Below are 16,397 nucleotides of genomic sequence, written 5' to 3'. Positions count from 1 at the left end.
CATTTTTCCATTATCTGACAATCACTATCACCACTCTATTTTTACAGAGCTGTATTTGACTGAGGACTGTAAGCACAGGAAAGCAAAAATTGCTAATCTCATTCAGCAGCATTGGGATTTTTAGCAGAATTTTAGTCTCTAATGGCTTTTTTCCCAGGGAAGAAATCTTGTGCCTCCTGCTACTAATTTTATACAGTTAGAGGTCTTAACCTTGTCAGAAAGATTCAACCACTTGTAAGTTTATATTTTGTCCTTGTGATGGATAACTCTTAAGAGTACCCTTGCATAGACATTTGCCTTAAAGTACCAGTGTTTTAAAACAGAAGATACTTATATTTCCTGGTCTTACAATTGACCTGTAGTTCATAAGCTGTGTCACAGATATTTCAGGCTCTCCCCTATGTCTCTTTTTCATTTTTCCTTCTCTTTGCTTCTGTCCCTTTCTTGTCACATGTAAGCAGGTTTTGTTATCACTTGGCAGCAATACAGCAAAAAGCTAAATTAAATAAATTTACATAAGGTTGACTAAGTTCTTGTAAATCTTGTTCCACTGTAGTATCTATATTCCAGGACTATGCTTCTAATTTGAAGCATAAGATGTCCTTCAGGTGCTCACATTACCTAGACTTTTTATCAGTGGCCTTTTACATTATTGATGGGGGCAGAAGGCAGCCCCAGTCATTAGCTCTTCCTGTAAGGCAGCACTGAAACATCCACCTTATGTGGACTCATTTGTCAGTGCCCTGCATCTGGAAAACATCTTTGCCAGAAGAATGATCTGCAGCATGAAGTAGTGTGGGAGGTGAGACTATATTTCTGAAGAATTTAAAAGGGGAGCCAAAGATTTTTATGAGGGCAAAAAAGGGCAAAGGCTTGTGCAGTAGTGATGATGTAATGCTACGAAGAATGGAGTAGAGCAACAGCAGCTTTGTCACTCCCTAAGAAAAATAAGAAAGATTAAAAATTTGCATTGATATTTGTCTATATTCAAGGTCCAAATTGATATATTACTCAAAATGTGATTAAATTCTAAAACATGTTATAAATGAAATGTCACTATACTCTGGTTGCTGTGGAGCAGCATTGAGATTTTTGCATTTAATTTTCTAAGCATATTTAAGTTATCAATCACTTATAGTTAAAAAATATTGAAATAAAAGTCGGGTGACAATTTTTTTTCTCCCCAAACGAATAGAAGAATTTCTAATAGAAGAAATGGCTGCTCTAAAGTAATCTTAGAAGTAAGAATTATATACTGCTCATTAAAATATCTAAGAAAATGGCTATTAGGAATATAATTAACATTGTTAGACCAATGTATAACAGAATCCATTTTGTCAAACAGGATACAGTATGAATACGTTCACCAAAGTAGTTATGCAATAAGAGAAAGTGTGGTAAGCAAGATCCATCTGAATATTTTCCAGAAAGCTCTGGCAGACAGATAGCAAACCGTCAGGTTTGTTCTCAGCTTTTAAAACAGTAAGAAATAAGATTTGTTCTCTTACGAAATGTAGTTTAGCAGTTCAGACTTGCTTTAAAGCTTTCACAGGTAAAGTGAAGTGTCATATAGGAGTATGTAAATATTGAAGCAGTCTTTCCTTTGTTGAGTAAAATGCTGTTTGTACTGCAATGGTGTGGGTTTAGTTATGGTCTTGAGTCTTTAGATTAAAATGGCAAAGCAGTATAGCACAAAAGATAACATTTTCTCAAATTTATGGGTCAGTACTCCAGAAGATTTGTTTTTACCAAAAGATAACAGTAGGAAAACTCTTTTCTCTTTTTTTTCTGTGTGTTGAGCACTAGCAATATATTCCCTGTGAATAATTCATCCCCTGTGTCTCTGGCTTTTTACTTCTTTACACAAGATCTTTACAGAAAAAGGACTTTTTTTTCCTTTGTCACAGAAATCCTTAGAAACTCAGTAAAAGGAAGGGCTCTGCTCAACTGAAGCCCTTAGTCACTCCCACATGAGGAAGAAGCCAAGGATTTCTAGCTGGAACAGTTTGTAAAGTTTATCCACTAACTGTTTAATATAAAATGCATAGACTATCTTGAGCAGCAGAGCCAGAACTTCTTTCCCAGAAGAGCAATTTAACTACGAAATTAGAGTACAACTTCTTGTTCACTCTTTCTGAGTCTTAAATATTTTGTTGCACAGCTTCAACAGGAAATGGAGAAAACGTCCATCCTTCCCTACCAATCCAGTAGCTAATAACCTGTGATTAGACCTCTTTATGGTAGAGGAAGATCTGAGTTTCAAGCCATTTAGAAAAGGAAATTGAAGTCATGTCTGCTATTCCTTAGCTGACCAATTTAGCCATTAGAATATTTTAAAAATGTTAGGCAGCACTGTTTTTTCTTTTGTTGAAGAAAATTGCACTTGCACCTCATCTTGTAAGTGTGCTAGATGTGTCCAGCATAAATGTGGACATTAAATCCTAGTATTAGGTAGAGGAACAACGTCTCTTTGGGTTATGCTCAAGCCTAGACATGGTCTAGAAATTAATTTTTTTAATTAAAGGGTATCAGAATGGCCAGCAGCACAACTCTTGACACCTCAAGGAATCCGTATTTACAAGGTGACCCTTGTGAGCATAAGTTTCTTCAAAGTAACCGAAATTAGATTTTGGGGAAAGTTGCTTAGAAGTTTGAATTCAAGGGCCTCACTCCCAATTGTGTTGTGATTTCAATGACCGAGTGCAACTCAGCCCTCCAAGTGCAGTGATCCATGTGTCCAGCCCTGGGGCCCCCCACATAAGAAAGATGTGGACCTGTTGGAGCAGAGGAGGCCACAAAGATGATCAGAGGACTGGAGCACTTCTAGAATGAAGACAGGCTGAGAGAGCTGGGATTACTTAGCCTGGAGAAGAAAAGGCATTAGGAAGAACTTACAGCAGCTTTCATTGTCTAAAGGGGTTACAAGAGAGCTGGAAAGAAACTTTGTAGAAGGGCATATGGTGATAGAACAAGGGGTAATGGCTCTAAACTGCAAGAGCATAGGCTGAGATTAGATACTAAACATTTTTTACTGTGAGGGTGTGGAGACACCGGCACGAGTTGTCCAGAGAAGATGTGGGTGTCCCTGCCTGGAAGTGTTCAACGCCAGGCTGGACAGAGCTTGGAGCAACCTGGTCTAGTGGAAGATGACCCTGCCCATGGCAGGGGGGTTGGAACCAGATGATCTTTAAGGTCCTTTCCAACTCAAGCCATTCCATGATTCTACAAACTAACAATGCCCTTGTGTGAGTGTGAAGGCTGTTCTGTGTCTGGGGGCAGCAGGAGCAGCAGCTTCTCTTCTGGAAGCAGTACAGCTGCATTCCTGCAGTGCTACATTGAAGCCAACCAGCTTTGCTGAAGGGGCTCAGCACTACATGAATGTTGTTCTACTGCTTCAGAACCTGTGTCATTTACATCAAACCACACCACGGTGAGATTCACTTACCTAGAAATGACAGGCTTCTAGAACCATTTTAGACTCCCAGATATACCACTCATTCTCCAGGCATTCAGGAGGGGTTGCATTCTATTTGCTTGCACTGTCCTAATATCTCACATATCCAAAAATGTATGGAAATCCTACTACCTTTCAAAGGATCTACATAATACTGCTACATTGGTGTTTCAGTACAAAATCACTCTCCAAACCCAACTGCTTGTTGTTTTCCAGCCCTTTCAGATGTCAGCTTCACTTCTGTTCTCATCTCTACCCCCACAGCAAAACCGTGTCAGTGTAGGTTGCTGGATGTAGTCTTAGAAACATCTCTTTTTACAAGTTTGATCTTGAAAGATGTTTAATATTCTCAACTTCCATTTAAGACAATAATATTCACAGGTGTGCTTTGCAGGACTGAGTCTTATATGAGCAGTTACCAGTTTATGTGATCAGGTAGAGGACATCAGTATGAGAACACATGAGTCATATCTCTGATCCATGTAAAGAAATATTGTCTCATTTATGAGCAATTTGCCTTCAGGACAACATGAAAATAAATCAAGGGAAGCTACCACAGTAATCTTTTGTGGCTTGTATATAACTAGAATTTAAAATGCAATTCTTTTCACTTCAAGACTGATTAAAAAATAAAATATATTGAATGTTTTATATTCTTGCAAATAAGAAGTGGCTTTATTTAGGACCAAAAGTGTATTTCTAGCTCAGCTTTCATTTCATTTCTAATCTGTTCAGAAACAAGCGATGTTCTTCCAAAACAGCAATCTGCTCATTTGCTTGGAGAGAGCAAGCTTTGAAAGTGCCATTTCCACATTGCTGTGCAGCTGTGTTCTGGGTGTATCTCTGTCAAAAAATGTGTATCTATCCACTGGTTAGTATGCAATGCTTAGACAAAAAACTCCTGTTCATCATGATGTTCCTCTCTGTGAGTTTTTCCATTTGTTAAGTGAAGCCAGTCACACACAGGTACAACTATTTAATACATTCTGTTTGAAGATCACTCAAGAAAGGCATCATATGTGAGACTGAATTTTTACTATGACTCCTTTGATGTAAATTTTATCATCTAAGGAAACAGCTTTCAGAAACTAGTTACTTTCAGCCTCTGTTGACCTGAACTAATCCTACCTAGTAAACGGAGCAAAACATATTTATCCTATTACTGATTTTAATTAATCATCACACACAAAATATACTTAATAATTTAAAATTAATAGAAATTGTGCCAATTTTTAAAATTAAATTAATGTCCTTTTGGAATGTTAAATTTCTTGCTTACAGAACATCAACTGTGGTCTCTGTGTTGCTGTCAAGGTGCAGCATGGACAAATGAACGTAACTGCTGGTGTGGCATGTGAGCAGGACCCTCCAAACTGCATAGGGGCTCATTTGTCTTCTCCAGCTCTGGGACAATCCCACTTCTTCCAGCATCAGCTGCTGGGCCACATCCAAACAATTGAAAAAGTTATGTGAGGATAAGCATATTTAGTTACTTTTACCAAAAGTGATTTCTTCAAAATAAAACAATTTGCCACAGTACAGACATAAGAACATAGTTGCTTTCCCCCAGTTCAACCTCTGTCATTTTGGAGGGAGTCTGAGGATACTCTCTGTAATGGCTCCTTTTGAGGCTTCTCAACAGCAAAATGGTTTTCAACCTCTCTGACCTGCTGCAAGCCAGGCTGTGCTCTGCGCCACAGAGCAGAAAGATCCCCATGCTTGCCTCTTCTTTCCTGAGGCCTGAATCCAAGTTTCTGCAACACTACCCAGAATGAACTTACTTTTCTCTGTGGGACTGACTTTAGCTTGGATCATGTACAGTTAAGCCTCAGATTCCCATATCAGGTCAGTGCATTTCTTGACAAAATCAGTGTCAGAAAACTATTCTTATGCATTTCACAGATTTCATACTGTTTTCACTGAATTTAGAGGCAATATTTTCAGTAAACTGAGTGAAGAAAGTGCTGGGATTAAAACCCACAATGCCATCATCCTAAAAATACAAACCCAGGTAAATATTGTGTGTACACTGAAAATCTGTAGTTTGACATGTTTCAAAGACAAGGACATAATTTCCAGCTCTTTTTTTTTCAATTTCCATTAATTCATTCATTTTTTTGCCCATTTGCAGCTATTGTTCTAAGTACTTTTTCCTTTTCAGAAAATATCCAGGAGCAAAATAATTTGCATCCCTCCCCATCTCATATTTTGAGCATAAAGATTATGATGTAAAAATTCAGAGACAAAACTCCTGGAGAACTGGTTTAATTTGAAAATTGCTCTCAGGTGTTTTGTGTCTCTTTCTTACTCAAAGATTATATGATTAGCATTTTAATGTCCCACAACTTCTCGTCCAGTTCCCTAGGAGGATATGAAAATGAAGCCATGAAAGCTAAGCTGTTTGGTATTTATTATGACCACTCTGATTGTATTTCAGAGCTCTGGGATTTAAACAGGACGTCAGTCTTTCGTAGCCCGTTTGGATATCTTGGACTTCATATAATGCTGCTGGATGAGTATCAAGAGCGACTGTTCGTGGGAGGAAGAGACCTCTTGTATTCCCTCAGTTTGGATCGAATCAGTGACAACTACCGAGAGGTGGAGTAAAAAGTTATATATATATATTTTTATATATATTAGTCACTTCATGTCATAACATGTAGCACAGGATATCAGAACTTGCATGAATGAAGTAATGGAGTTTTTGTAGGTGTTTTGTGCATGAACTTTAAAGCCATGTTTATATTTAAGAAAAATACACTAATTGTCATTTTTTCCCCCCTCTTCATCCATAAAGGCTCACTCTGGGTGAAGAGACTTGGAGGTCGTATAGCTATTTCTCACTGAATTTCAGCATAGTCACAGATGTTTAGAGCATCTCACACTCGTAGACATCTGATTTCTGCATCTCCACTATATTATTGAGGACTAAAATCTCTCTGGTATTTTGGGGAAGTTTCAGAAGAGAAAATATTAAGGAAAAAATCAGCATGTAAACTATAAGAACCTTACAACAGCAGCATAAACCTTGCAGCTGTTTTTCCTAGTCTTCTTAGAAACTGAATTTTGCATTGGTTTGAGCCAGATGTGCTATTAAGTAATGACTGAAAGTGCCATTTGAAGGCTGAGCCGTGGTCTCAGAGAGAAAGGTGGGTTAAGTCATAATCCTACCAGAGAACTCAGTACATTTTAGAAACCACACGACTGGCAAACTGACAACTGGAGAGGCTGGAGTTTGAGCTGATGTGAGCCTTGGATTCCTTACTCACTTCTGCCCTTGGAAGCTAGAACTGGAAACATACAGTTGTAAGGGAAGCTGACAGGAGCATTGTTCCTGCCTCAACCATTTTGACTGCAGATAAATGATCTCTTGAAATATTTCAGTGTTTTCATTATCTACTTTTTAAAATTTTTCCAATGTGTTTTGATATGTTTTCATTTTTTTGCAAATTAATAAATGGAATGAAAAGCAAGTAAAATAAAATAAAGTCCTTTTGGAGAAATATTTTTGTTGATGCCTATACTTCACTGACCACTGATGTCTCAAAATCTTTTCTTTCTTCCGCCTTGCTAAAAGTGAATATCATTATTCTCATGTCAACACCCTGGCCACCTTTACCATAAGCCTTCTTTCTTATCTCCAAGCACAATTAGCCTGTTCCACTACTATGAACAGATAAAATATACTTTATTCTTTTTATAAACATTTGGGTATATCGGTCCTAGATAAGAGGACATGAATGTACTCAGAGAGGGTATTTGAGAATTTATCTATATTAAAAAAAAATCAAAACAAAACAGAATTTGACTCATCAGGGAGCAAATTTACATACTGAGATTTGTTCCTCAACAGTCAGATATGAGTTAACTCCTTTTCACTTTGATACAAACTATTAATATCCTGTGACAAGATATTAGAGCTCAGGGAAATGAAAACATTTAGGTAGCATTTGTTTCTATAAAATAAGCTTTTTCCCGCCTCTCTTCTTCCCCATTTGGCAGTAAATCTGTGAGGAAAGATGGCAGGATAGAGCACTCCATGCTTCTGTCCAACTACTATCATCCCATCTGGACACACTCAAAGTTCATTGCTCCCTTTCTTGTTTTTAAGTGGAATATCAGCCATTTACTCTGAAACTATATTCTCTGTCTGGAGGCCTGTATAGAGAGTATGGCAAACTGGTGAAAACTCTTCTTGCGGTTTTTTTATGCAAAAGATGAGAAACTGGAATAAATGAAGCTTGTCCTGGTATGTTTAGAAACATGATCTCACTGGGACTTAGCTCCCTTGAATACAAATATCATGAGCTTTTTATCTTTTTCTCGGTGTTCACTAGCGCAGATCTCATTCAGGGATAGTTAAGGAAAGTGTGTTCATCCTACAGTACTTCCAGCAAAAGTGTGGAATGAGACATTTCTTCAGCTTAATTGCTGAGATACATTAGAGAAAGTTCCTGGAGTTGAGAGACTAGTTGATTAATTATTACCAAAGTTCTTAATTAAGCTATCTTTAACTGTGTGTTGGTTAGTCTTTGACCTTTGCTTTTAGACTGAAGAGTTTAGCTTAATTAATCTAAACTAGAAGTTGCAGTCCAGTGAAAGCATATGAGTTCACGCAAATTCCTGGGTTTTATTATCTCTCTGGTAACCAGGATGACTCACTAGCTGCAAAAGAGAGGTTTCATGAAATTTTGGGCAGATTCATATTGATCTTCATCCTCTGTGTCCCAGAAAACAGCTTATGTCTTTTAATTCAGTCATCCCTTTCTCAACAATTTGGAATATTAATATGCCTTCTAAAAACCAAACTGAAATCCATTCCCAATTGGAGACTTTATGCCTTTTGCTGTAAAATGACCAGATAATTCAGTCCTAGCCAGCATATTAGAAGTTATCCCAAAGAAAAACAACTAAATGCTCAGTGGACATAAAATGCTTTTGCATAGAGACCTGTTGACTGCCAAAGTAATCCAACATTTCCAAAAAACTTAACTTGTGATGCATATGAGGTATGCCTCCTATAAATCTGTATTTAATAGACTGCGTATTTTCTTCTGGTTCAATTCTTTTCAGCTTTTAAATACAATGCAACACTATGAAGGGTAGATTATAGCTTTTTCATGTAAGCTAATGGCTGTTTATATATATCTCTACCATATTATTTAAAGCACATTTTATCCTAACCAATTTTCATATAGAATAAAAAAAGACCTAAAAAAAAGGGGGAGAAAACCTTCAGGGAAGAGTACTACTGCTGTCATTCTTACATTGGTGGGGAAATCCAGACATGTGGGTTGAGCTCTCAACTGTGGCACAAACCTTCCATGTCATCTTGGACAGCGACTGACTCTCACTTCTCTGTGTGTCAAATTATGTTTCTTTTGCCTACATTGCTCTTTGTATCTCTCATTTAACACATGCAGAATGGATTATACTCTTGCTTAGAGTATTTAACACATATTGCTATAAGTTTTTGAAAAGGTTACTTAGATGTCATTTCTATGTGAAGACTGCCCTAACACTAAGAGCAGCAAGACTGAGGGAGAATATGAAATGTGGATATCAGTGTTTACAGGGAATTAGAGCCATATAAGCACTTAAAACCTTGTGTAAAGCCAAAGTTTTGTAGGCACATTCCACTTAACCTTTGCTTTCCCTAAGACCTCATTCCCTTTGACACCATCTTTGGAATAAAACCTTACACGTATTTGAAATTTGATCCAAAGCCTTAAAGGCTTGCAGTGATCTAACAGACTGATAGAGAACTTTTTTTGGTATCTGGTGCCAAATTTGTTTTTAAAAACATTGCAGTTCATTGTAATTGGTGACAGTGAGGATCTTTGTTAACAGCAAACTTGAATCAGTGCCAGTGACTCATCACCACTGGTCCCCCTGCATAGAGAAGGGGGACCTTCGGTCCTACTTTTCGTCCTGTGTTGGAGTGAAAATAAACTGCTCTTCCTACTTGCCCACAAATTCCTTGCAGATAGCTCTGCTTCAAAGCCCTTATGAAGGTCTGAGTCTGAAAAGAAAGCTTCCCACTTCTGTAAATGAGCTTGTGCAGGCAGATTGCAATTTTGCTGTTTCTCACCTAGTGTGAGACGGCTCCAGATTTGGTTTTATATCTCTGCTGTAATAAACTGTAGAGACCTCATCATATATCTTGCCTCTAGTAAAGCTCTACTTCCACTCCAGAGCTGGCTGAACACAAGTCTGCAACAGCAGGGCTTACTTATGTCTTCTCTGAATACTGTGTAGGAATGTGCACAAATGTAAACTGAAATAAGAAGCACAGAATTTAGTGAGTTTGGTTATCCATTGGAGTAACATTCCAAGAGGGAAGGTGGCTATGTATTTGTTGATAAATATATATAATATCCAGTCATCAGCAGATATTTTTAAAGAATTTGTGCTTCAGCCAAACACAAGTTATCGGTTAATTAAGCATTATTTATTGATTTAAACTGGGGACAGGGTGGCTGAATTGCTTAATTGCTCTGTCATACACTAGAGTTCAGACTAGATCACACAGTAGCCTATTTTGGCCTGAAGTGCTACAAAGCTCATATGATTTCTTTAAATTAATTTTCAGTAGAGATACCATCCTGTTTTTTAAGGTTAGTGGCTGAATAGAGAGGATGTCTGGAGAAACTAATTATCATTCCAGATCCAATTAAAGTTTCCCCCATACCTGTACTACCTTGCAACTTCATTTTTCCCCATGACGAATATATTTAAAAATATCTTTTACCTGTCTTTTAAATACAGTGCTAAAGTTACATCATCCAGGTCTCAAGGATGAGAATACTATTATGCAAGATGAGAAAACATCAGTAAACAAGCAATTTAAAAATTTAATTCACAGTAACCTGAAGGGGTAAAAATTTTGAAAAATTATGTCCAAGCCAATAGATATGTCAAGCCTTCAGCCCAGTGAAATGTATGCTATTACAGCTTAAATACCCAGGAAGATTTCCCAAAAATTCTTATTGATAGCTTGCCAAACCATTGTAATGCTGGCAGAGAATCAATCAAAAATTAAGTCTGGTAACTGTCACATGTCTAAAGCATAAACATCAGGAAAAGTAATACATGGCAGGTTCAAGACTATCATTGCAGCTGATTAATATTTGGATTTTCAAGCAGTGCAAACACATCCTATGTCATGCTAATTTGGAATTTGCTATGATAGCAAAATCTGACATGCAGAGATTTTTTTTAGTCTCCATTATAAAATACTCTTGAAGAGATTAAAATCTTAATGCTTATTTATGTTAAAACTCAGAAGCCTCACAAGAGTTTTGAGTCTCAAAAAGTAATTTGTGGATAGAAAACCTTCTTCAGGATTTATATATCTATTACTGGAGTTATAATTCAGACCCACGTACTTCAGGCAACTAACATGGACTTGCCTTAGAAGTAGGTAATTTGCTATGAGCATCTAAGGTAGATTCCTATGCTGCAGCACAGCCTCTGAATCTGCCCTTCTACTCTCTTTTGAGAGCCCAGCTGGAGTACTATGTCCAGCTTTGGGCTCCCCTGTGTAAGAAAGATGGGAACCTGATGGAGCAGGTCCAGAGGAGGGCCACAAAAGTAGTCAGAGGGTTGGAACAGCTCTCCTATGAAGACAGGCTGGGAAAATTGGGGTTCAACCTGAAGAAGAGAAAGCTCTAGGGAAACCTTATGTTGGCATTTCAATTTGTAAAGGGGCCTTATAAGAAAGACAGAGAGTTTTATCAGGACATGTAGTGACAGGAAAAGAGACAGAGGTTTTAAAATGAGAGTGTAGATTTAGGGTAAATACTAGGAAGACCTTCTTAACTATGAGAGTGGTGAGACCCTGGAACAGGTTGCCCATAGAAGCTGTGAATGCTCCATCCATGGAACTGGTCAAGGTCAGGCTGGATGGGGCTTTGAGAAACATTAGCTAGTGAAAGATGACCCTGACTATTGGTTAGTTACCAGTAGCTGCTGGTTACCAATAGCTGCTGGTTACACTAGTTGGTCTTTAAGGGTCCCTTCCTACCCAAACCATTCTGCAACTCTATGATTTATTCTATTATTCTGTGCCAAGAACCAAATTCACGTAGCTCTACTGCAGCTGCTTTCTGACATCCCAGAAAAAGCAGGGGCACTGGGTTACTTCTTTGGCTTTTTTCTCTTAATTCTGTATATGTATTTAATTCAGTATATCTTTAGTGGAAAATGTATATACAAAGTATTTTCAATAGCACTGGGACTAAGTCTCCAAATACAAAAATAATCAGCTACACGCAGTGTATTTAATATCAGGTTACAGAGTGAAGTGTTTTATTCCCTCTGTGGTTTCTCTGTTCCTAACAGCCACCTACACCTGGTGTGGGCAATAGCTCTCATTTTAACCTGCTAGTTAGAACACGTCTTGGGGAAGTGAAAGCTGTAGCTTCATACTTTTAGCCTCGAGAGATCCTGGAGATGTCACAACTTCTAGGTTTTTGGGTTAAGGACAAGCTTAACCCAAGATTCATTCAATTCCTGACCATTGACTAAAATAAGTTACTGTGGACCCCGAGTTATGCAGCGAATGAAGCAGGAATGGTCTGACCAGGATGACTAGATGACTGCCCTTATGGGAGTTCAGCAGAGTTCAGGTACCTTTCCAGACTATACAGCAGCAATGCAGAGACTAGATGAGAGTTTTGATCATTCATAGATGATTATAAAACCATCTGACTGAAAACAGATGTTCTGATTAACATGGATTTAAATGGTGTGAGCCCAACACACTACCAAGGTACTACTGACTCATGCTCAGCTTGCCACTGACCAGGACCCCCGGTCCCTGTCTGCAACTGCTCTCCAGCCTCTCATTCCCTGATCTATACACACTACTGGGGTTGCACTGTCCCAGGTGCAGAATCCAGCACTTGCCCTTGTTAAACTTGATACAGCTGGTGATTGTCCAGCCCCCTGATTTATCCTGGTCTCTCTGCAGGGCCTCTCTGCCCTCCAGAGAGTCAGCAGCTCCTCCCAGCTTAGTGTCGTTGGCAAATTTACTCAGTATTCCTTTGAGATCCACGTCCAAGTTGTTAATGAAGACACTGAAGAGAACTGAGCCTTTTTCTTTAAAGCCCTAGGCATTTAGGAGTCATAATTTATCCCCACTTGTCTTGCAATTAACTTTTCTAATAATTTATCCACAGATTTTCTGAGACTTGAATTATTTCAAGAAAACTAAGATAGTTCAATTAACCAAAAAAAAAAAAAAAAAGGAAGAAAAAAGCCTAGCAGATAAACTTAATTTTAAAATGTTTTCCAGACAAAAAAAAAATTTGTGATTGGATTATTGACAAAAATACCTTGATGATGACATCAGTTTTTTGATATTTACTTGGTTTCAGCCAAGCCTGATATCACTGACATGAACATGTTTTTGTTTTCACTTTTAAATGTCCTAAGAAATTAAGTAATCATTCCAGTGTGCTCAGTCATTGTTTAATATTGTTTTCATCCAAACAAATCACACATCTGTAATGAAATATAAACGTTGTATAGTAGGTAGCTGAAAAAAACCTCACTTGTGTAATTTGGCTTCATGTCTAGGAACTGACTGTGAAGAGCTGATCCTACTCCCATGAGGGTGGTTGCTGACCCTTATTAGCTTCACTGCAAATCATTTGCTTTCCTAAGTGTTACTTAAAGCAGGAAATCACTAGTTAAAAATTAATAACTTTATTGAAAATCCCTGACAATTTAGCATAGATGTTTCTACCGAATTTATATAAAATGTTCCTTACATTATCTTCCTTTAAATTCTGTTGATTACTAATAAGTTTGGTGAGCTACCCTAATCAAGACAGTTCTGTTCAAACAAAGGAGAGACTGAAGGTCTTTTCTCCTGGGGAAGGCAAGGCTCAGGGGGAACTCCTCACAGTGTTGCAGTACTTGAGTACTTAAATGGCATCTCAAAGAGGACAGAGGCTCTCCCCTCACAAGCAGCCAGGGACATGGTGGAGTTTCTGTCTCTGGAGGCTCTAAAGATGTGTGGGACAGAGTGATAATCTCATCTAGGCTCCCATTCCCACCTAGGGCTGGACCAGATGGTCTTTTGAGGTACCTTCCAACCTGGGCTGTTCTATGATTTTGTACTTCTGTTCTGAGAATCTCTCACATGAGAAATAGTGGAAAAGGTGCAGACTGCCAATTAAATTATTTTCTTGGTTTTTTTCCTCAGATCCATTGGCCTAGTACACCTCTGCAGACAGAAGAATGCATAATTAAAGGAAGAGATGCTGTAAGTATCACTAATTACAGAGCAAATATACGTTAATTATACCAGTGGCTGGTCCAAAACAAGGATTCAGGCATCCCTAACTTGAGAGAGATTAAAGCAAACATCTAAATTTAAGTGTTGCAGGTTAAAAACATGTCACTACTGTGAACACACTAAATTATTAATTTAATTGCTCTTTAAACCAGCTTGTAAACAGGCAATGAATACTTTTGATCATCTGAACTTTCTTTTCATTCTTTTTCTGGTGCTGTCAAAGAACATACCTTAACAATTCACCTTTTCCATTTCTATTTCCTCTTCTTTTTGTCCACATGGATTATCTTGTCCATTTTCACATTCTCTAGAATACATTCAGAAAAGCAGTTGCATTATTAATAATTATAAAATACACTGTAATATATACTGTCCTATAGCTTTTGTGTTATATTAATAAAAACACTCTATTTTAATGAACCTCAGAACTGTTCTGTTCTTGTGATTCAGTGCCCTGACTGTAATCAGTTCCTGGGAAAAGACCTGAAAGCTCACTGACACACAGCAGCTGATATCATTGGCAGCACAGGATGAAAGTTCTTCTGGATGGGAGGTCTCTTTAGTTTTGCAGTGCACCAAGCTCATTATCTGCACCTCGTAAACACACAGCGAGTACAACACCTAATAAATCCCACAGCTGAGAGAGCTCACACTGAACCAAAGGATCTGAAAACTATGATATTTTTACAGCAACAGTGACAGGAATGTAGGACATGGAAGGGCACATACAAGCTTTTCCCACAAACCCAGCAAACAGCAGCCTTGATGATAACCACAGTATATTCCAAATAAGATTAGGAAGTTATAAAGATTTCTTCTGAAGTAAAAACTTGAGAACTGTCCACATTAAGGGACTGGAAGCAGATTGGAAAGAGGTAATAATAAAAATAATAATAATTATAGTAATGACAATAAAACCCCACCTCTTTAAACTCACCTGGCTTAGAACTGATCCTTTCTGAAGATTCTTAAGAGTTCATTGCAGTTTTTCGGGTTAATTTTGTATGCTTGATAATTTTAGATGGCTTTGGTTGAAAACGGCAGTGGCTAAACTTTATGGTCATATTAAATGAACCCCAAACCTAAATTATTTGGCCTTTATTTAATAGTACCTTTCAGCATAAGCTGTTATTAGTTAAAGATGTACAATCTTTCCTTCACCACTACATATTTTCTGATGCTCTGACAATATTTTTTTGGTTAAATAAATACAGAAATAGGTACTGTTGTTTCAAAGCAAAGATAGCCCCCTCAGACTCATATTTCCCTAAAACTCAAAACCTTTTTGCAATCCAGTTTGTTATTATAAGTCCTGAAATTTGCATTGTATGAATGTGATAATTTAAAGAACTTCATGTGTTTCCCACATTTCTCTGCACCATGAAGGTTTGATGTAACTACTATTTTTATAGAAAAAACCAGAACTTTTAAATAATCACAAGATTCCAGAAGTGGACTATTAAAAAAAAAATACATTAAAATTTTAAAAGCTGGGAATATTGCAATACTAAACAATATTCTGATCCTCACATGAGACTTAATTATGGATGGACTATGTGGACGAGTAACACTAATTAATATCAGGGAAACCTTAGTAATTTTCATCAGTATGCTCAGTATCAGTAAGATATATTGCTCAAACTGAAAGGAATCTAAATTAGAATCAAAAACTATCCTACTAATTTTCTTTTCACCTTCATTCTTTGAAGCCATAAACCAATATTGACTTAATAGCACAATGCCTTAAAATCAGCCCTTTGTCAATTTTAGGTTCTTAATGCTATTTTTCACACTACAAACTCACCGAAAAATATTGCTCTATTTCAAACTTTTTTTGCTTATTTCCATGCTATTTCTTTTTTTATTTTCCTTTGCAAAAGATCTGTTATTCAAGGCATAATTATTAAGTAGAACTGATAATATTGTAATAAGCTTCTCAGCATTGAAATACTTCAGGTGTACTCTGCTGCCTCTTTCTATATAACAGAAGAGACCACTTTTATGAGCTTGTATAACCTTAAAAGTTATCAGTTCATGTTGTAGCAGTAAAACTGCAAGTATTGTAGTCATAAACAGTTTCAGAGCTTGTAAAGTCTTCATAGGACAGTTAAAAAAGGCTTGTCTTAACAACACATGCATACTCTTAAAATAAGGCTATGCTTTTCTGATTCGAGTGAAGCCAAGGAAAAAAAAATCCTTCAGCTATCATCCTGTGTGCCAGGAATCCCACCTGTTAGCCTGTGGTGTGAGAGCTTTCAATTACTCTGAATTACGTTATCAGAATTGGAAATCGTTCAGATAAAGAAATCAGATTCTGTAGAGATGACTAACTCCTCCACACTGAGAAGTTTCGGATGAATAAAATTCCACAGATCTATTAATATATCTATGGAGCATCCTAAAGACAGCCCTTATATTTAATTAATTGATATAGTGTAAAGAAGTCTTATTTCAAAGTCCCCTTGGATGATGCATCTCCTCCCTGCTCTGTGTACAGTACATTATTAGTAGGGTTAGCAGCAATGCCTTGTTGCCTGACACTTCCCAGAACAGCACCTTTTGTCATCTGTTTATAAATGATCGAGTCTAGCCATTTGGAATTAGTTTTTTTCTATATTTGGTATCTTCCTCATCCTA

At 37.4% G+C, this 16,397-nt stretch overlaps 1 protein-coding gene across 1 annotated transcript in view; it reads left to right on the top strand.

The window, feature by feature from the left end:
- Nucleotides 1–16,397, top strand: part of SEMA3E (semaphorin 3E) — a 135,304-nt gene that overhangs the window by 65,390 nt on the left and 53,517 nt on the right. Inside the window, exons 2-3 of the mRNA XM_032107129.1 lie at nucleotides 5,892–6,052; nucleotides 13,668–13,727. Coding sequence (XP_031963020.1) covers nucleotides 5,892–6,052; nucleotides 13,668–13,727 — 221 coding nt within the window. The remainder of the gene's footprint in view (nucleotides 1–5,891; nucleotides 6,053–13,667; nucleotides 13,728–16,397) is intronic.

This window comes from Corvus moneduloides, chromosome 4 (genome assembly GCF_009650955.1).
Source record: "Corvus moneduloides isolate bCorMon1 chromosome 4, bCorMon1.pri, whole genome shotgun sequence".
Classification (NCBI taxonomy): domain Eukaryota; kingdom Metazoa; phylum Chordata; class Aves; order Passeriformes; family Corvidae; genus Corvus; species Corvus moneduloides.
The sequence above is the reverse complement of the archived record's forward strand: the minus strand, read 5'-3'. Positions and strand labels throughout refer to the sequence as shown.